The sequence below is a fragment of the Podarcis gaigeae genome, assembly GCF_964106915.1.
Source record: "Podarcis gaigeae genome assembly, chromosome: 1".
In the NCBI taxonomy this organism is placed as follows: Eukaryota; Metazoa; Chordata; class Lepidosauria; order Squamata; family Lacertidae; genus Podarcis; species Podarcis gaigeae.
In genome coordinates this window covers 48,490,868-48,513,473 of record NC_139678.1, presented here as the reverse complement: position 1 = coordinate 48,513,473, position 22,606 = coordinate 48,490,868, and the positions used below count along the sequence as shown (strand labels likewise).

Below are 22,606 nucleotides of genomic sequence, written 5' to 3'. Positions count from 1 at the left end.
CCTATGGTCTCAGGTTCACTGTAGTGTAACTGGAGAAAGAAGTAATTGTGTTGTGTGCCCTGGTCCATATATTTGGACAAACAACTTTCAATAAATAGAAATAAGTTTATAGTTCTCCTAGGCAGAAATTCAACTCACAACACCAGTGCACAACCCATATTTTTATACATTGATGAGCTGCTGTCCTAGGACCAATGTCAAGCTGAGTGGAAACCCATTATTGCAAGAGAAGTTGCCTCGGAGCAAGGAGATAGGATCTCAGCATTTGAATGGCTACTGACTTCCATCTTGCCACCAAGGCCATGGCTGACCACTAGAAAGTGAGAAACAAGCCTCTAATAAGTGCTGCCTGCTCTCTTAGTATGCAGTGCCGCAAACTAATTATAAATTTGATACTTGCTAATTCCCCACTGAGAGAAGGGCACAGTGGAAATGCATGTCTTTGTTTTTTCTCTGTAGCCCTTCAAAGAAAAGCATTTTAATAAAGTATGTTTATTTTTGAAAAGCTGATTTAGTACTGCATGTGAAGGACAGCAGCTTTGAAATTTAACAACCATGGACACTGTGTTGTTGCCCCCATTTGAGATATGGGATGTGCGCCAGAGAGACTGCTGTAGTCATTCTTCTTTCTAAGGGTGGAGTTGAGCCAGTTCCTTCTAAGAGCAAAACTGGCACACCTAACAAGTTTTCTCCAGGAGACAGAAGTATCAAATGCAAGGCATCTTAGCTCCTTGTCATCACATTTCCTGAGTGCTTCTCTGCTCTGGATCCTTCCTAGGCATTAGTGACTGTTTAATGTGCTTTATTTACAGCATCTGCAACATGTGCGTTGAGCAACTAGTGTTGCCAAAGCACTAGAAAAGCTGCCTGAGATTAGCTGTTATTGCCATGTCTTGCAGTTGAAACAAGTGTCTCCAAGCCAAAATATGTGGGGCCCTGTCACTGTAGCTGCTGTGGGTATGAAACATAGAGGTTTCTTCCCTCTTGGGGTGCCCCTTTTTTGTTTCATTGTGTCAGGGAACTGCCATCAGTACTGGAGGGGGAGAGCGAAAGCCAGAGGGATTCCAGAGAGCGTCCAGGGATCGGGAGGAGCAGCCCATCTTCTGGGGAAGAGAATCAGCGTAGCACCAGGGGAGAAGGGGGGCAGCTGGGGGAAGTGGCGAGGCGGTCTCATGACTCCTTGCCTGGGACCAGCGGGGAGAGTAGGGGTCCTCCGTTGCCCATGCCCTCCCTGCGCATAAGGCTTCCGCGCAGAGAGGGTAGGCGGAGACTAGGCGTCAAAGAACTTCTTTGCTGGAAGAAGTTTAAGAAACGCCCACTCACGGATTCTGCCAGCGATTGAGTCAGCCACGGGTGAGTGGCTGTCCGGACAGTAAAGGTTCACTTTGGCAACCCAGCCAGGTGTTTGCACCCAGCCGGGGGGGTAGGCACCTGCTTACGCACGAGCAACCCCTAGAACCATTATACATTGCTAGCACTGTCTACTACCCCCACCCCCCAAGCTGTAGAAGATTATATAGGTAAAGGATTTTTTAAAATGTAGTTTGTAGCTGAGATTCCTGGGGTGGAGTAGATGACGCTTGGGACCCCTTGCAACATGACTCCTCCATATGTTGCTTGTTTGTATGAAATCCAGATTCCTCATCAAATCTATGTGTGCAATTCAAATTAGCAGTTTGGCTTGTGTTGTATTATCCATATCTCCACATGCTGTGCGAAAAACAGAGCCTCATTGATGAAGCAGCAGTGGCTAGTTTTTACTGTGTTACACAGAGCAATCCAAACCCCTGATCTACTGTGCCAGAGAAGAAGAGCATGAGAACCTATATACTTTAGTATAGCTGGGAATAAAGGTTTTTTTAAACAACAATGACAACCCTACCTCATTGAGTTTAAGTATGCTGTTACCTAGCTTATTCCCAGGTCAATGGAGCAGTTGTGACTTCATCAGTGACAACTCACAGGCCTCAAAAAGTCCAATTAATATCTGACTAGGGAGCAGTTCATAGTGTACCATATTCAGGAGGCCTAGGGTTGGATTTTGGCCTGAAAATGTCTCGGTGTGGGGGCTGAATTTCTTTTTTATATTATTATAAACCAAGGAAAAGGCAGAATGTCAACATAGCACTGGCTTCATCTCACATGGAGAACCATTTGATATCAAGTACGTATTTGGCCCTGACCTCTGCCCTTCTACCTAAACGTGCCTCGTAGCTATAACAAAAGACGCTTCCTCTAATGTGGAAGGAAAAGGTTATGATACAAGTGATAGAAATAAAAGTATTCTCTATAGGTTGTGTTTGTGTGAACATGTGAACTCAGTTTGTCATGGGGCACAGATGACCCTGTTCCCACCATTCTCCGTTCTCCCTAAGAAGCAACTCCAGCAATGTGTAACTTTCCCAGAAGAAAAAGCTTTTCTGTAGGACATGGAAATAGTTCTGCATTCAGATGTATCAGGCAGAACACAAATGTACTTGTGCTACAGACCACCAGTTGGTATCACCACCAGTTCACTTTTCAGGTCCTGCACTTGGCTCCCAAAAGGTGGGATAAGTCAGTGTGGTGTAGTATTTGAGAGTATCCAACTAGGACTGAGGTTCAAATCCCAGCTGGCATGAAGCTTACTGGGTGACATTTAGTCAGTCATTATCTTGCAACCTAACTTACTTCATTGGGTGGTTGTGAGGATTAAAACTCAGGACCATGCATGCCACCTTGAGCTCCTTGGAGAAAAATGTGGGCTGCAAATTAAGTCAATTGATAGAACAGACTATAAAACTGGACATGCCTCCTTGTTGAGGTAGATGGAGCAGTAGCTAGCAATTTTCTAAGTTATAGCCAAGCATTGCTATCCCAAGAAGACTTTTGGAGAACACAAGAGATGTGCACTGAGAATGTAGTATGGCCAGAAGCACTTTGGAAAGTAGCACTGCATGGGCAGCTAGTTCTGAAGTTCCTAGGTGGTTGTTAATATCCAGATGCCAGAGCACTTTCGGATACACAAAAACTGTCATCTGTCAGAGGGCCTTCTGGCGGTTCCCTCACTGCGAGAAGCAAAGCTACAGGGAACCAGGCAGAGGGCCTTTTCAGTAGTGGCGCTCGCCCTGTGGAACGCCCTCCCACCAGATGTCAAAGAGATAAACAACTAACTGACATTTAGAAGACATCTGAAGGCAGCCTTGTTCAGGGAAGTTTTTTAATGTGTAACATATTGATGTATTTTTAATCTTTGTTGGAAACCGCCCAGAGTGGCTGGGGAAACCCAGCCAGATGGGCGGTGTACAAATTATTATTATTATTAAACACCAAATCAAGGTTTTGACATTATATCTGAACTGTTTTTGTCACACTCCCTTTTTTATTAAATGAACGTCTTAAAATGCCTTTGTGTCACTTACCATGTCTCTCATACAGTACCTCATACTGTTCTTTTTCTTTCCTCATGCTTCCATTAGTTTTGCACCTTAGTCACTTCTCCAACTTACTCTTTCTTGTAAGCTTCATGTTTGGATGTAGAGCACCTTGCATCATTTAGCTAAAATTAGTGTGGCATTATCTCTTCTTATGCTTGCCTTAGCTTGGTCTACCTGCTGCTACGAAGAGGTAGAATGTGTGTCACATTTTAAACAAGCTTCATATGCACCCCCTTTTCAGGCTTTCTAGTTGTCTTGATTCCCAGGTACAGCTGAAGTGTGTAGGCAACAGGAATACCACAGCCTAACTTAAATGAGAACTGGGACGTTTGCACATAGGCATCTGTGTGAAAGTAGGCCCCACTGCCTGGTGTCTAGTACCAAAGACGAAACAAAAGTGAGGCCTGCTTGTGCATGCACAAAACCCTCAGTCCTCATTAAAGTTATATGCACGGCACAGCTGAGGGAGAATGTGCAGATCCAAGGTTTGCTTCTGTATCAAACTGCGAGAAGACACTTTCCTGGCCATGCGTGAGTCAACACTATAATACACTAATTTGGTTCTGAGCATACTGCAAGAAATTAGGCAAAAGCAAGGCAGTGCAGTGTGTCGCTCCTCTTCAAAACTTCACTAGTCAGACAAAAAGATACTTCTACTTCCTATTCTGGTTTTGAGCAGGTCACTTTAAAGATTTATGCCACTTTCATTATCTGTTATATTATTGATTCACATTTTTGTACTTTGTACCTTTATGCATTATATTATTTTGTTACATCTTTAACCTCCAGTGTGACAAGATCTAGTGCTGTTACCCTTGTTTACTGAGTCTTTAATCCCTCTTTCCACCCCCAATTGTCTTTCAGAGTTCCTGCTGGGGACTGTGCGGAAGGATGGCGTCTGCAGAACCCCTGACTGCTTTCTCCCGTTGGTACCTCTATGCTATTCATGGTTACTTCTGTGAGGTGATGTTCACAGCTGCTTGGGAGTTTGTGGTCAATTTCAACTGGAAATTCCCAGGTGTCACTAGCGTATGGGCACTCTTCATCTATGGAACTTCCATCCTCATTGTAGAAAAGATGTACCTGTACCTGAAGGACAAGTGCAACATCCTAGTGCGCTGCCTGATTTACACCCTGTGGACGTATACTTGGGAGTTCACCACCGGCTTCATCCTGCGCCAGTTTGATGCCTGCCCTTGGGACTATTCACAGTTTGACTTGAACTTCATGGGCCTCATAACCCTGGAGTATGCGATTCCGTGGTTCTGTGCAGCCGTCATCATGGAACAGTTAGTCATCAGGAACACCCTGCGTTTGCGATTTGATGAGAATGCTGAACCCGGGTCTCCTACTGCTGCTGTAACCTTGGCCAATGGCCATGTGAAAACTAACTGAACAGTAACTTCAAACTACACCTTGACTAAGTGAATTCTCCTGCCCCTTTCACTGGAGACTTTTGATGATGGCCTCAAAAACAAAACTCCTGCTTCCTGTATGATAAACAAACCTCCTGTGTTTGGAGGCATGCATGAAAAAGTGGAATCAGTAGGTTTTCTATGGATTTTTGCTCTCTTTTTTGGTTTTTTTAAAAAGCAACAAGTAGCACTGTCAGCTACCTGTTGGTGAGATAGTTTGACTTGTAACTTATTATGAGAACAGTCATAATACCTGCATTTTACTACATATGGGTGGGTGGGGGGGGATAAGAGTAATGCTCATCAACCTTGCACAAATAACAAGTTAGAAGATTGGCACAGACGCCCCATTTAACTTAGTGATTGGCTTATATCCCACTAGGCAATATTCAGGTGCTTGCTTGCAACCAGTACCTCCCATGGGACCCGAGATGCTTCCGGGTCAAGGAAAACTCATTAGCTGTTGAGACAACCCAACAGTGGCAGTCAACTGGGGAGGTGGTTTGCCCTCTTGTGTGCTCCCTCCTAAGTTTTTTATTTTTAAATGCACCACAGTATATGATAATATGGTGCTGGACATCTTCCTGGATTTCTATAAAATTACTTTTTGACTCATCCATCCTGAGGCTCGCTAGAGACCTTCTCCCACTCCCAATAGTCTTTTTAAAAAATAAAATAAAAGTCTCTTCTGCTGGATTAATTATATCATTACTGTACAAATTGCATTTTTGGCCAAGGAGCCCAAAACGGGAGAGAAATGGCTGAAGTCTTCCCTGCCTCCTATCCTTGTTCTTTGTAATAAAACTGAACAGAAGGGCTGCTTCAGCTCCGATTCGCCCCATAGTAACTGTTCACATTACCAGGATCCTCTCTGCCTTCCTCCCCTGAGAATTCTGTCACCAATGATACCACTGGCAATAATTGTGGACCATTGGCCCAGGTATTGAAGTCTCCGTGTGTCTCCTGGATTTATCGGGAATTAGAATTGTGCAAGACACTGTGCAGTGCTCATCTGCTTCTACAGATCTTCGGGAAGCTATGCCTGATGTTCTTCTCTATGTACTTAACAGCAGTATTAGGGGTGCAGTAATCTCTCTTTAGAAAGCTATGAGTCGCTGGAGGTGATATCCCACTGCTTTATGGTGGGGAGTGCTGAAAAACCATTCTCCAGGATCTTCCAAATGTATTGTGACCAGTGTAGGTAGAACGGCAGGCATTCTCGAACCACCTTCCCTAAGGTTGGCTCCCCAGAGATTGCTGAACCACAACCTCCATCATCTCCAGCCCACATGTCCAGTGGCCAGAGGTTATGGGGGTTGTAGTTCAACATCTGGGGGACCCGGAGTTGGAGAAGGCTGTTTCAGAGCCTGCAGAAAGTATGAAAGACCCAAGGACAGCTTAAATTAACAAAGCATCCAATAGCCTTAAGAGGAGGGTATGCTGTTACTAGACCTCCTGGGTAAAAATAAAGAAAGAACCAGGTATCATTTGCACTGAACGGAATTGAATTGCACTAGCAATGAGTTGAGCTTGGGATGTGAGTTTCTTTATGTGGCTGCAGTCTCATCTTCTGTGGTTTGTTTAGATGAGGCCTGCATTATTGTTTGACTGACCATTGACTGTTTTCTCCATCTGGCAGTCAGTTAACACAGCTGTTGTTTGTTCTGTTGAATTTCATTCTACCACCCAGGATGGGATCTGCATTGTTTTATGAATAAGAATAACTGTAACAGTATCTTGTCTTGTATTTTCGAAGTGTAATTAGTTTGTTCTTCCTAATTTTCGCTCAGGTGTGAATCCATTGCGGGCAATGGATCTGCTGGAGCACTGAAAGCAGAAGCTTATTCAGGTCTGCCCTGTTTTAGACACGTGTCTCCTGAAATACTCAGCAAACACACAGAGAGATTAGCGTTCCCGTTTATCATTCATCCATTTTATATTGAATTAAATTGTGTTTCCTGTCTGAGGCAGTGCCATGCAACAACATGCTGCAATAATGGTCAGCTGAGTGGAATATAAAATGGAGGAGCCATTTATTGGCTATGGAATCACAATCTTAATCCTTTTTTACAGTGCAATCCTATGCATGTCTCCTCAGAATTAAGCCCAGTTGAGTTTAATGGGGTTTATTCCCAGGGAAGGGGATATCAAATTCCAGCCTTAATTCATAATTGGATTTGTCATGAAAATAAGCATTATTCTTGGCATTCCACTTTTCTAACCTGCTGTCCTAAACCACAAAAGAGAAACAGCGAATCGGAAAGATACTGCATCTTGCTTTTCATGAAAAAGTTTTTAACAAACTAAAATGTATTTTCCTCCAAGTATTCTGTGATGGAGGGAATGGTGCAAATAGGAGATGGGCTACACTTGAATATTCTGGTAACCACAGTTCAAAGCATTAGATAAGGCTGGACTAGTGGAATACCCTTGCTTTCACTAGTAGCCACTGACTGCTAACATCCGCTGCAACACTGGTTCCTTTACTAACATTACAAAAACACTATGATGGAAGGCTTTTTTATTTTAAAAAGGCAACATCATGGATCTATTTAGAATATGTAAGGTTGTGGTAGCAATATCTATCCCCTGAATTGGCCAGTAGCACAATCCCATGCTCCTTAGAGGGTCTATAATCCCATCCTAAATAACAAAGTTATTTCACGGCTCACAAATTGTTATTTGCTTACACTGAAAAATGGCTTCTAGCCTCTTGCCTATGAACACCCCTTTCACTTGAGCTACATTTTCCCATGAGGCATCAGAACTACACCTCCTTGAGCTTATTTTATGCTATTTTATTTGGTTCGTACTGTGTAGATGTGTCCCCAAGGGGCTATAATTTTCACACACAAGTGCACTTTATTCGCAGTTTGCACACCAGGAACTAAGCTGGGCATAAGTTCATATTTCCTCATGCATCATTCACCAGACTACAACCTACAGACCATATGAGCTTTCCTTGATACAATTCTACAACATCTCAAAGTTACTGTATGTGTCAGGCCCTGCAGATCTCATTACTCTCTTTTTGAGAAAAGCAACTTGGTTGCAGTCAAGTGTTTTATCTCTTTTGCTTTATTTACATTTATTTTGTCCTTCAATTCTAGTGAAAACTACTGATGTTGTTTTACAGTTGGGTTGCTTAAACTACACAGCAATGGTGGCCTCATTGCTGAGAACTGTAGCCTAGAAGCTGTGCAGCAGGTAAAGCACTGGCAAATAAAACACCCACAGAACTCTCAGTTAAATATTTGCTTGTATGTGTATCCTCCTCAGTAGATTAAAGTTGCCTGTTTGAATTCACCAGCAATAAAAAAACTTGTGGTTTGTTGGTTTTGCACTCTCTTCCTTGTAAGAAGAGGGTGGTTCATGCTTATGTCATTGGAAATGGGTTATAAATTTGCTCATGCACTGCATTTTACTTGTGTTATGTTGCAGCTTTTCTTACAAAACAGTAAAGAACCCAAACTCAGCTGGTCTATTTCTAGGCATACCATTCAGATTTATTTAGGTTATTCAGTAGTCATGTCATCTCCCACCAGCCCTAACCACTGTGACCAATGACCAAGGATGATGGAAGCTGGTCCAGCAATATCTGGAGGGCTACAGGTTCTTCACCTCTGATTTAGCCATTCAGATAGATAGCAAAAGAGCTCCAGCACCACACAGATAAGGGACAAATCTTGCAATGAATGCAAATGTGTGGCAAAATTAGAAAGGACATACTTAGTCTCTAAAATATGCTGTCTCTGTGCTTCAAGGCTCACTGGGGCTAATGAGGGAAGTGCCTCTACAATTCCACTGTGTGTGTACACTGTGTACAACCAGGCTAGGAACCTGTTGGACTTCCATCAGCCCCAGTCAACATGGCCAATGGTTAGGGATGATGGGAATTGTGGTCCAACAAGTTCCCCATCCCTGATATACAAGCTTCCCAGTGGCGTAGCGTGGGGGGTGCAGGGGGGGCGGCCGCACTGGGTGCAACATCTGGGGGGCGCTCGCACTTGCAGCTCTCTGCCCCTACTAAAATCCATGGGTTAGGGGGCGCAAATTACTTGCCTTGCCCCGGGTGCTGACAACCCACACTACGCCACTGAAGCTTCCTAAAGCAAGTCATCTTGGAAACACTTTGTCAGCACTTATCTTCTACTTCTGTACTACTGTGCTCAGATTTGTGTATGTGTGTGTTTCCTTTTGGTTATTCCAGATGGACACACTTGGATCTTCTTTAGAGTCCCCCCCCCCCCGCCATTCTCTACCTTCTATGTAGAGGGGTGAATAGCGGGTAAGAAGCAATTTCCCCTCAATACAATTCCTATATATAGTAAAGAAAGCACTGACAATAGAATTTACTTTCTTTTTTGTGTTATTTTAGAAGAACATATCTGGAACATTGTAACTTTCAATTGAGATGAAGCAATTTATCTGTTTATAGTATGCTTGAACTTCCAGGCAAAGTCAAAACATTTTGAGTGGAACACAAGCATGTAATTAAAATTGCTTTCAGATCATTGATCTATTATAGACACTGCAGAATAGTCAAACCTGCTTTGTTCATTAGGAAAGTGCTCGGAGTATATGCAACCTACCCAACATAGAGTCCTAAACCTTATTTATCTTGAAGCCTTTTGGTCATTGTAACAAGCTGCTTTTCTGATGTTAAATTTTGATTTCCAAACATGCAGTCTACAAGTACAGGTTCTAATTTTGAAGTCCCCACATAGCTATCAAGTTAAGACAAAAGACCCTGATCCAACTAAAGTTAGTCATGACTAAGTCCCACTGAACTGATGGAGCAAGTTATGTCACAGAAACCTTGAAGTCCATTTTTTTTATATTTAGAGATGCTTTGACCTGTTGCCTTGACCATATTTAGAGATGCTTTGACCATAGCATTCTTGCTATGCAGTTGAAGCTGATACTGTGATGAAAAGAAGCACAAAACATAGCTAGTAGCAAAAACAAATTATTCATGAATAATTACATCTATGATTCCATAAAGGGGCGGTAGGTGAAATATTAGGAAATGCAGGAGACTGCTTCCCACACAGTGACTGGGAATCACGGCAGTGTCCTTGATAGTTCATCTAAAATGAAAATGTAGAAAGAGTATGTCTACTTGAACGAAGGAGACGGTAAACCTTCTGGCCCATGTGAAACTTAACATACCTGCAATCTGTCTCAAAAGGATACATAAGCACACCTATAAGGGTCATATATTTTTATATATTTTCCACAATATGGTTCTAAACATAGAAGTTACCAACTTGCATAGGACCCAGCAGCAGTGTAGGTGCTGTAGCAAGGTTTTCTTTAATAACTAAAAGCTTGTCACAGAGAAGACGGACAATGTTATGTGGAAGGAAGGACTGAAGCAATGGATTCCTAGCACAGTATATTTACAGTATATTTATTAAGTAGTAATTCAATTGAGACCTATGGTGCTTACTACCTGGTAAGTGGGCATAAGATTGTAGCCTGAATTTGCAAAACTGAATGCAAATACTTATACTATGGTTAGTGTCACAATCATTCATTCCTTTATTTATTGCTTTATAATGCACTCTATCTACCCAATGGACTTGGGTGGGTTAAAAATATGCTAATATTTGTTAGTATCCCATCCTATCCCCACATATCCCTACCAAAAACTACAGTAGCTGACTAAAAGCACCTTGCACTGCTTCAGTGTAAGTTGCTTCCTAGTTTTTGCACAGTGAACTGCGTCAAATATTTCTGAATGCCAAATTGGAAAGCATTTGAGAGTCAGGAAGAACCCTGTGTTACATGGATGTTCAGTGCTGGAATAATTATTTTGAAAATATGCATCCCATTGTCAGGCTTTAAATAACTATTCTGGAGCATGAAGCATTCTAGTATAGGAGCACCCTTTGAGACTCCCCAGTGAATGGTTATTCATCATGTTATGTAGTATAGTGGATCAAAGAGGTTCCTAGCCAAATCTCATTTCTGCCAGGAACACAGTAAATGGATTTAGGTAGACTACTATCGCACTGGGCAGACCATCTACAGTGGGGGGATAATAACTCTGACCTATTGCTGGAAGGATTACTGATGTAATGCATGCAAAGTCCTTTTGAATACTCTTAAGTGCTATGCCTATGTTCAATAGTAGATTATAAGTATTGAATACTGGTCTACAATATGACCTATTCATTTTCATTCATTCATTTTATTATATTTTTTCCACTTAATGCAGCCATTTATTCATTTTTCATTTTCTGCTGATAAAGCACACACAGTTTCAGAATGAAAGGGAGTTTTTAGAGCAGCTTTCACCAATCTGTTGCTGCAATGGCTGGGGCTGATAGATGTTATGGTCCAAAACATTTGGAGGGCAACAACTTGTCAGCAGCAGTTTGAGAGTTAAAACATGCTTGTTGTGAATCCACCTTTTCATGAATCCACTATTTCATATTAAAGACCAATAGCCCAATCCTATGCATACCTAGCTGAAAACTAATTACATCTGAGTCCAGTGAAATGTTCTTTTCAGTGTATAAGGCTAGGTTGCATTTGGAGAAGAATTTTGTTCTAGGTGCCATCTACAACTTCCAGTCTAACTGTTCAATTTTTGTATGGTATTTACTTGTGAGTCACTCTATAACGTATGTTCTCTGCACAATAAATGAGTAAACCAACCATTTAAGAGAAATCATAAAATGCAATAAAATAAATACAGTACTAAAAGCCAACAAATGAAAGCATCACAATACAAATTCTAATAATATCAACTAACAAAGCAAGCATGATAATAGGCTCAGCTGGCAGAGCATGAGAGTGTTAATCGCAGGGTCGTGGGTTCAAGCCCCACAGTGGGCAAAAGATTCCTACATTGCAGGGGGCCCGGACTTGATGATCTTTGTGGTCTCTTCCAACCCTATAATTCTACGGTTGTAAGTATCATACTCTTAGAGATGTTCCAGAACTTTAGATTTCATTGTTGCTGTAGGACAATGGATTATTTTTCTGTCAATAACTCAAGAAGGAACCAGTCTGGACCACCGACACAGGAAATCTGTGTATTTTCAACAACTCCAGCAATATGGAGGATACCAGTTATGTGTGTGTTTCTTGTCTCTGCCCAGAACATTGGAGGCTAGACACCACACCCCCTCTACAGTATTTATAGGAACTCAAACATTGAGATCCCGCTCTGTTCCAGTAACAAGAAGCCGAAAGCACCAGCCTGAAGATGACGAGTGAGACCTCGTCGAAACGTCGCCTAGACACCCCAACTTTTACACGGGAAGACACCCGAGGACACCAAAACCTGCATTCCTGTACCCGTGAAAATCTACGAAAGCATATATATATATATATATATATATATATATGCAGGTTTTGGTGTCCTCGGGTGTCTTCCCGTGTAAAAGTTGGGGTGTCTAGGCGACGTTTCGACGAGGTCTCACTCGTCATCTTCAGGCTGGTGCTTTCGGCTTCTTGTTACTGGAACAGAGCGGGATCTCAATGTTTGAGTTCCTATAAATACTGTAGAGGGGGTGTGGTGTCTAGCCTCCAATGTTCTGGGCAGAGAGGAAGTTCCCAGGCTAGTGTGCCTTTTCTTCTTTTGTTCCTTAATTACTTGAGAGATACCTTGAGTGATTTCTTGAGTGATATCCTGAGTACCACTTAGGTGGGTCATTAGGTGTGGATTAGTTGCTAAAGTCTTTGTGTCTTGACCTCTTGAACTTTGTGAAGAGTTTTCCTGAGAAGATGGCTGTATTGCACTTAGTTGTGCTTTGGCTTGGCTTCGTGTATAGGGGCGAGCTGTGGTTTTGTGGCTTGTGTCAGCCAGATCTGTGTAGGGATTGCAGGGGGGTGCAGCATCCGGAGGTGCCACCATGGATTGGCTACTGGATGGTGTCAGTAATTCATCTATGCATGCATGCCAGGGATACCCACTTTTTCAGCCTTACTTGCATAAACACAGGTTTAGATATACCTCTGCTGCTGCCTGTTACTCCCACCATCCAGTCCAGCTGCCATGGACGATCTGCTTCTGTGCCCCAAAGTTTCTCTAGTTCTTCTTTTGGTGGCTTGGACAATTTAGTTCAAACTTGTGCAATCTCCCTCTAGTAAGATCTTTATACAGGGTAGCTTTTGCAGATCAACTCAGTCACTAGTAGGGATGGAAGGATTTGTTAATTTTGCTTCTCTTTTTTCAGTCTTAAATCCAGGTCTCCACATTTTGCAGCAACTTGTGACTTTTTGAATACGTGTGAAATTTTGGACAAGTGTGAATTTTAAAGAAAGGCTGTGCTTTGTTCACATATTGTTTCAGAGGGTGCAGATTTGATAAATGCAGCTTTATATCCAAACTGATTTGAATTAATATCCTGACCTTAGCTTTATACTTTTTCTCTCGGCTTTTCCTCATACCTCTGTCATCATTTTTTTTCTCTTCCAACTGCTCAGGGTACAGCTAATTTAAAACTGACTGGAACCTTCAGCCAATCAGAGACTGCTGTCCCCCAGGCCAATCAGACTGAACTCATCTGATTTAGGCCCTGCGTAATAAAACCTTAAAGTCTATGTCAGAACTTGTCCCAAAAAAACTACTGCTACACAGGCAACCTCACAGCAGTACAAGGCCTTGAACGCCTATTTATATGCTGTCCACCTGAGTGGGTTGCCACAGTCACTCTGGACAGCTTCCTTTTTTAAATTTTTTTTTATTAACCGACCAATCAAATCACATCACATAAATTCCGAATTACAAAGCCGAATTTTAAATTTTTGTTGGGGGGACCCATATTTCAAGTTCCGAAGGGGGATTCCGATCATCTTCTTGCTGCTGCGTTAATATCCACAAATCTGTCCAAATAATGTTCATAGTTCTATCCAGTCTTATCTTGCTGTTTCCACATCTCATCTTGTTCGTATGTTTTTCTTTTTTTCTTTATGATCTCTTCTGATAATCTCCTTAAGCAGATAAACACCAATTTATAATCCTGTGTGAATTTTTCCGTTCGTCCAATCATCATATCAAGATGGTTTCCATATATCATCACTTTCATAAATAACAGCAGTCTTTCCATCATTAATCTCGCAAATCTGTCGCTCTTTAGTCCCTCTGAGGAGGCTCACCCACAATATAAAAACAGCTCTGTTCCTCCTCCCAGACTTAAGTCTTCCAACAGAACTTGCCAAAATGGCGACGGTATTTTTTGCTGCGTCATTCCAAAGCTCTTATGCTTTCCACGATCTTCTTGAAACATGCTTTGGTTAGAAAATTATCTCCACGCAGTCTTAAATCCACAGCTTAAGTCATTTAAACGGGACAGCTTCCAACAAATAATAAAACTACAGTAAAACACCAAACATTAAAAACTTCCCTATAAACCTATACAGCATTTCTCAATAGTATACCAGATGATGATCTTAAGCAAGTGTGAAATGTTCATTTAAATTCTGCAGAACAAAATGTTCATTTCACGCATCTGGATTGTGAATACAACAAGGTTCATTAAACTAAAAGCATTTCATTAAAATAAAAGTTGTACATTTAATTAATCATAAAATCACTGAAGTGGGTAACTCGCCTGAGTTCAATAAACTATGCACTCTTGGAATTGAGAAATGGGCACATAACATATGTTAACTGAGGCCAAATTTATAATTCCTTTTCGCAGCTTTTGATGAATGGCAGAACAATCCAAAACCCCTTTGCAATGGACTGGGCTGTATGTGATCAGAAAATTTAGTGATCAGAAAACGGATCTTGCTTACAGGAAAGTGAAAGAGAAAAGGAGTATAATTCTGGAAAAAATAACTTTTGGTTCTGGGAGAGGATCAGGAACTTCCCAAATATGGGGGCAGGTGTGCCGCAATTTCTTGTTCCAGCCCAACTAGCAAAATGCATTGGACAAGCACTGGGGGGAGCCATTGGTATATATATCCCCTCCTACAAAAAAGCTTGGCTTGCACAAATAAAACTAGTGGTACCATACTTAAGCCACAAAACAACAGGATCTTACTAATGAGTAGTGGGAGTATACTCAACAGTACCTGTTTTAAATGTAGCATGGGATACACAGTGCTTCTGGAATTTAGCCACAAGATGCTTTAATTTAATTTCTGACACAATCTTAAATATGGTGGACAGAGTTTTTGAACTGAGAATTGTCAAATTGCAAGTCAGTTATCATGCCTTTTCCAAGTCTTCCTTTTAAAAGTTCCAAGCCAGTAGAATATGCAGCCACTACCCATTCTCCTTTGCTCACTTTTCTCCTCACCCACCGCAAGGGGGGAAACTACAGTTCTGCTTGTTGCAGCCATGAGACAGGACGGAGAGCAAGCAGACTGGTACAGGAACATGGCAGAAGGTATAATGGTAGCATACTTGCCACGGTCTTAGAACATGTAGGAAAAAGCAGTACCTTCAGGATTCCATATAGCAACAATATTTAGCTGAAATGTAACATATTCAGACCCAGATTGGGCCAAAGAGCCTAATGGTTAGAGGCCATTGAGATTGACCTGGGAGCCCTGTAGAACTGGCACTGGCTCCCTACCGATTGAGCTACAGAGGCTACTGGTCAAAGGGAGAAACTGTAGGCAATTTCAATCAGGTAACTCTCAGAACAGCCCATAATCTTCCTGGCCCGGGAAGCCAAATGATATTTCAGGGCTCAGATGTACATCATTTTGGTGCAAGTGTTGGCAATACCTTGTTGGATAACATGAAAGACTCAAGTGTTCACACGGCTAATGTTGAGCAACATCCTATCTTGACGGCCGTCTGTGAGGAAAACTGTGGTGATGCAGGAGTGAACTTTGATCAGAGCTGTCATAACTGTGTAGATTGCCCTCCAACTAGCTGTGGAATCTTAGGGGTTGTCATGCTTAGACTATGGTGTTTGTTGCCTGCCTTGTCAGCATGGTTACTGGGGACAGAACAATTATGCTGTCATGCTGCTTGCACCAGTGTTTCAGCAGTTTCCCCAATCTGCTTTTTCAGTGTCCTATTGGATGAGCATAGGATCACAACTATTTTATGCCACTGTCAGCCCTGGCATAAGGCTCAACGTTCTGCCTCTGATCATAGGATAGGTCTGCTTGCCTTTCTCCCTCTGATGACCTCACTTTTTCAGCCTTCTCTTTTGGCCAAGCCTGGAAGAAGCATCTTTTTCTGTGAACAGCAAACCTGAACAGAAGGCTGTTCTTATACTTGCTCCATTACCGAACCAGATGATCAACTTTAATGAAACCTATAACTAGACTAAAAATTCTGTTTCCATCTTTTAATTTTTTTCTCCCCATGGAAGAACTACCACATTCAAAATGCACTGGGAATTTTGCTTTGCAATTAAACTCTGTCTGCACCTATTTGGCTTCTGCATTCGACATCCATCTCCTCTTTCAAGTAAGGCAAGGCAGTAGCCATGATGGGACCAGCACTGATGGGCACATATGCTTTTACATTTGTGGCTCTTTACTTCTTCCATTAAAAAATGTCAGCTTGTTTTTAAAATAGAAACATTTTAAAACCTTAGTCACAAGTGGACCGCTGTTGCCCATCTCTACCCCTTCCAAGTGACCAGGAGGTCTGGCACAGTTCCTCAAAAAGCCCCCCCCCCCAAAGGAGCACATGAAATAATAAAAAAGACTTATTCAGTTAATTTTTTTTTAAAATCATTTGTATAATTCATGTAGCTGGAGAAGAGAAGCATGTTGTGGGCAGAGGCAAGTGGACCTCTGGTGCAATTGCGCCAAGCTACTTCTGAACCCCAGCCCACTCAGAAGTGATGTTCCAAGCTCCATCTACTTGCTCATCTATCTCTTCCCATCTAACAGTCCCCCTGGACCAGGGCTGTTTTTTCAAGATCATAATCATCTTTGCCATGCTTAAATCATTCAGAAAGAAGAGCGACCCTTTTGTAGGACGGGCCTGTCCATGAGGCAGACTGAGGCAGCTGCCTCAGGCAACAGAATCCAAAAGGAAGCCTTGTGGGTGCCCCTCCCCCGCCACTGGAGAAGCAACAACTGGCTGCAGCGCCTTCCAGGTTCCGGCATGTTCTTGCAGGGCTCTAGCTGGAACCTGGAAGCCACAGCTGCACGATCCCAGTAATCGAGACTTCCGTGGTGGCAGCAATGGCAGCAGCGGGGAGCAGGAAACAGCCTGTGTTGTTCGCACAGAGCGGCACCTTCCTGTTTTGCCTCAGTCAGCGAAATGGGACCACGAGTGCAGCAGGATGCTTAAAGGGTACAAGGGATAACTTAAGGAATTCATGATTTAAGGTATTGAGTAAGTGCATTTTTAAACTTAAAGATATCTGTTATTTGACATTCCTTTCTGACACTTAACAATTCATAGATGCTAAAATACACATAGGCACTTGGGCTTTACGAATTTTTAAAAAGTGTGTGGGAATAATAGAAGATACTGATTTCATTTTTTATTTTGGAGTCTCACCTAGAAATGGAGGTGTCCCACTGAAACAGACTGGCTATAGTCAGGTGCTGGTAATTCTCCTCATCCAGTACCACAACCGCATGGAGTCCTTGTGTTGACCCTGGCAACAGGGCCTGGCTCCTTCATGGCTTGCTTGCCAGCCAACAGTAGTGCTTCATCAGAGACAATGGAGGAAGACTTGTTCCAGCCTTCATGGGAAAGATGGTTCCCAACTTATGTAGTTATGGCCCACAGCCATCCTGCTTTATGTCTTTGTGCATATGTGTATAATTTGAAACAAGCCTACGGCAAATCCTTGCCTCTGTGATGAGTTCATATGAGACGCTTTATCTCACACTCTAGATTGGGATCTTAATTGAACACCCCTAACACTAGCAGATATGATACTTAGCTATTCTCCTAACAAATTATTTAATATAGTCACGGGTACATTGAGGGGAACAGGATGAAACAAGGAGATACATGCCAGAAACACACAATTATAGATAGACCTGGGAGGAAACAAAAGGCCGCCTAGTTAATTTCCCTTGCTGCAATGCAGCGCAAGCCAGTCACCCGCACAAAGAACAGGCCACCCAATCTAAGCCCAATTTGCTACATAGAGCAGGTGCCACCACAGAAACACATCAGCTAAACAAATAGCTCAAATGACATTTTACTAAACAGGAGGTTCAAAGCAGCTCTTCCTTCAATGACTTTGTGAGGCAAATGCAAAATCCACATTGATCAGAATGTCCATTTGTATTACAAGTTCCTGTTCTCTGTTTTCTCTTCTGCATGAACAGCTTTTCAGAATAATAGCATGGGAAAGGCTTGAAAGCTCTTGAAGCCTAGTCTATGAAAATGCTCTAACATCTTTAGAACATTACGGCTATGATCCCCAAAACCCTTACAGTGCTAGAAAATAAGTTTCTCAAACTACTCTACCTAAATGACATAGATTACTGATCCTAAGAGGAAGGGATTTACTCTTGGGAGTGTGTTGGGGTGGGTGTGTGTGTGTGTGTGTGTGTGTGTGCATTATTAACAGTTTAGAACCTGATTGAAAGCAAAGCCCTACCTACCTTGTCACATAAGACACAGAAGCATTTAGTGCTTTAGTAGAAGCTCAACATATAAAGCAAAACAACCCATTGCTATACATGTAGTTAAGTATGGCATCCTCCTTTTTCATACTCTCATAATTAACAGATGCAGCCATTCCAGTTACTCTGAAAGGTGAGCTCTGCTCAGCTGATTAATTTGGTCAGACAGATCAAATAAATCTCTTTCTCTCTCTTTTTAATATTCTAGTTCAGGCTTTCCCAGACTGGTGGCCTCAAAATGATTTGGACTACAACTCCTATCATTCCTGATTATTGGCCACATTGGCAAGGTCTGATGTGTGCTTTAGCTGGAAGGCACCAGGTGGGGAAGGCTGTTCTAGTCTTTCTGACCTCTTTGAAGCTATATAACTTGTAAAGCACGTTCCAGTTTCCTCTGCAAAGCACACTGACTGCAGACCCTCTGAGTGTCCCTATTTTCCAGGGACATTGATGGTTTGATTTTCCTTAGGATATCCCTATTTTCACTGGAGAAATGTTGGAGGGTATGGTAGGATGTCCCTATTTTCACTGAAGAAATGTTGGAGAGTATGGAGTTATCTGATCCCTGAGCCATCTGGAGGCAATCTTGTATAGGGAAGTTTTTTTTAATGTTTAATGTTTTATTGTGTTTTTATTTATGTTGGAAGCTGCTCAGAGTGCCTGGGGCAACTCAGTAAGATGTGTGGGGTATAAATAGTAAAATTATCATTATGGACTGGGACGTCCCTATTTTCATCGGAGAAATGTTGGAGGGTATGAGATGGAAATTACCAGTGGGCAGAAGGATTTGCTAGTGATGCTGTGTGATCTCTGTAAATTCAGCTCTATTTACCATCTGTTGTGTGCCATTACTTTCAAAGGACCGAGAAAACAGGTGAGATGGCTGCTGGGTGCCACAAAAACATCAAAGATACAGCTCTGAACGCATAATGAAAAGAACCTTGTGGAAGCAATAGAGAAGTGCTAGGTTAGGGGTGGGGGGCTTTTTGGGGGTGGGGGTGTAAGTGAACATTCCTTTCAGATTGGGTTATTATTGGGGGGCATGGCCACAAAAGAAAGAAGATGGCTGCTTAAACTCTAAGCTCTGCTCTAAGGCTCAGAAAAACAGCTTGGAGCAGGGATGCCAACTTGCCCCTCACATTAATGTGGGACACAGGTGAGAAGGGTAAGAGATCAAACAGGGGCAGCTTCGGTTCTGAATGGAACACTGAATAAAGTATTTCCGTTTGAGAAGGGATGCTTTAATTTTCGTATTGAAGGGTTTTCAACCAGAACAGACCTTTCTGCTAAGCCATCAGGCAATTTTCTCTACACCTCATTCCACCAACTGTAAAAAGGGAGTTATAGAGACATACCATTCGTGTATGAGTTGTAAGATATGAGACTTACTGGTATTTCAGTTCAAGGTTCACAGTAAGACAAAATGCGAGAGGATTCCACTGAAAGTCTGAAACAGTGGGGAGCCTGTGCCAGCCAGAGCAAACATTATGGAAGTTTCTTATACATGAACAGGTTAAAAATTGTGTGATGAAAAAACATAGGCATACACCAATGGGCAACCTAACCGGCTCTGGGTACTTGCAAAACAAACTTTTAAAAGTCCATTTATGCAATAATAATGATGATGATGATGATGATGATGATGATGATGATGATGATGTATTATTTATACCCTGCCCATCTGGCTGGGTTTCCCCAGCCACTCTGAGTGGCTCCCAACCGAATGTTAAAAACACAATATATAGCATTAAACATTAAAAACTTCCCTAAACAGGGCTGCCTTATTTCCTTGACATCTGATGGGAGGGTGTTCCACAGGGCAGGCGCCACTACCGAGAAGGCCCTCTGCCTGGTTCCCTGTAACTTCACTTCTCGCAGTGAGGGAACTGCCAGAAGGCCCTTGGAGCTGGACCTATTGACTACAGTGGCAGGAGCAACACAAATGTGGCTGAAAGTCAGATGTTTTCAACTGAGGAGGTAGCTGCCAGCAAGTGTTAAAGAGCGCTTTGGTGCTAACTTGCACCCTGAAGTTCTCTATTAGTAACATGAAGAATATTGGAATAGTAAACCTGTGCAAATGTCAGAGTACTACTTGCCTAGTTGTAGTAAATATTATTAGATAATGGAATGTTATGTCACAGAAATGCTGTTGGATAGTGTTTACTTTTTGTTTTTAGTGTTTTGTTATAGTGTTTTGCTTTTTAACAAGGAAATCTAAAATCAAGAATACACTGATATGCAGTATTCCAGTCAAAGACTGGAAGCCAAGAAAGCTATTCACAATGTATTAAAGGAAAATAACATTATGGAACTGTGCAGGAAGTCCATGCATCAGCATGTACTTTTTCAGCACCTGTCCTCCTGTTTGCTAGTGGCAGCATTATAAGAGTGCCCATAAATGGTACAGGAGTCAATAAAGGACAACAAGGTTATCTCAGTAGAATATTCCATAGGAAGAGCAGAGCTGAAAAAATTTATTTCAACACCCACTATTTTCTTGAAACTCGTGGAGTTGCAAGAAGTGCACTTCAGTAGTGACCATGCACATGCTTTTCTCTATAGACTTTGGCTGCATTCGCACATAATAAATCAAGGACTTTGGCTTAATAAATAACATCCTGAATCCTGTTTTGTGCCTCCCTTCACACAAGCAGGCACAAAACAACAACAACACAAAACAATAAGATCAGAGTTATGTTTTAATATGAGATTGTGGATTATTTCCTTATAAAAAGCAAATATCACTAGCCAGCCTTGGCTAACAAATCTTAGCTTGTTAGGGAGAAATAAACCACGATCCTGGGTTCAGTTGTAACACTAAGCTATCCCATTCCAGGACTCAGCTATATAGCTGCAAATAAAGTGTCTTGTGAAGTGCATTATACCTTATACTAGATGGTGATGGCGAGCTACGGCTAAGTCAATATATTTTTCAAAACGTTTTTAAAAAAGGATTTTCACATTGTTTCTTATATGTGTCTAGATTCCATCCTGGTTTGCTTACCCTACTGCACGAAGGGAGGAGCTAAATGGGAGTATTCAGGCTGTGTGCATGTGCACAATTCATGCACAGTATGCTTTATTTAGACAAGGGTCTTGACTTATTACTATGTGCAAATGCCATCATTATCTCCAAGTAAGAAAACCATCACAGGAGAACAGGCTATACAAATACATTTACATGATCCATTTGGATTTGTTTCTCTTATCTGTATTTCACATGAGTCATTAACTGTTTATCTTAAATTCTTCTACCATAGTTTGGAGGAGTATTTCGCTCTGAGGGTCCTGCCACGTGGTTACTTTCTGTTCTGTCTTCCGTTGTGGTTGCTTGTTAAAAAAAAATTAGATTCAATAGTTTAGTACCATGGAATTTGAGATAGATTTGTCTCAGCCTTTCACAGATTATTTTGTACAATTAGAACCCTTAACTCTGAGGCAAAAGTGAGAAAGCAAATGCCAATGTCATAAATCCATACCCATATGTTCCTGTCCAGATAAGGCAAACGTTTAAAAGTAAAACCCATGGATGTCTGCTCTCAAAGCCAGGTGAATAAACATAGATAGCTGAACATAGTATAAACTCACTCCTATCCTCCCAATATAACTTTATGGGAGATTTTTAAAAAATATCCATGCCTAAAACTAGAAGAAAAATGGTATTTAATAGTATAGCTGTAGTTTAATAAATACTGCAGGAACACAAAGCACCAAGTGGATCTTCTGTTTTACAGAAACTCTTCTTCAGTACTTCTTTCCCTTTCAAGCAGGCCCTTCGGGTGAAGGGGGAATAATATGTCTAACACATAGAGGAGGCCACATCAACCTGAAAAAAGTACAGTCCGAGAAGGAAGGGTGTGTTTCATGGGGGAAGGGGGAGATTCAGCCAATGACCATCTCAGGTGGCAATCCCCCCCCCCACACACACACCTGGGAGTAAGTCTCTCTGAATTCTGAGTAGAGATGCAGAAGTTTGCACTACCTGACTCTTTCAAAGCTTCTGCTTTCAAGGTTTTCCCACAGGAAATATGGCAGCAGATGTAACTTTTTATCTCTGATTGACTTAGGTAGGAATGTGTATAAAGCTGGAAATGATCAACAAAGTGACTTTGGTTCATCTAGCTTAATTCTATAAACATAGAAATTAACTTCAATGAAAAACTTCAATTTCTCCTCTGTTAGCATATGGTATTGCACAAAATACATAACCACAGATTTCCAGAGCAGAAGTTAAAACCCTTATAGGAA

General features: G+C 41.8%; 1 protein-coding gene and 1 long non-coding RNA gene across 6 annotated transcripts in view; one reads left to right on the top strand and one right to left on the bottom strand.

Moving 5' to 3' along the window:
• Positions 1-4,952, top strand: part of TMEM229B (transmembrane protein 229B) — a 37,687-nt gene extending 32,735 nt beyond the window's left edge. For 4 of the 5 annotated variants that reach the window (XM_083748115.1, XM_083748116.1, XM_083748118.1 and 1 more), the window contains one exon: positions 4,281-4,952. In XM_083748115.1, the coding sequence (XP_083604241.1) occupies positions 4,281-4,811 (531 nt within the window). In that variant the 3' untranslated portion in view covers positions 4,812-4,952. Of the gene's footprint in view, positions 1-1,970; positions 2,165-4,280 lie in introns of those variants that run through there. The other variant, XM_083748119.1, reaches the window with a different exon arrangement.
• On the bottom strand, positions 92-21,827 carry LOC310848865. Its single transcript, XR_014566668.1, has 2 exons — positions 21,614-21,827; positions 92-313 (listed from the first exon to the last, which is right to left on the bottom strand). It is a non-coding gene; the product is annotated as an uncharacterized lncRNA (long non-coding RNA).
• Between the last annotated feature and the right edge of the window lie 779 nt (positions 21,828-22,606).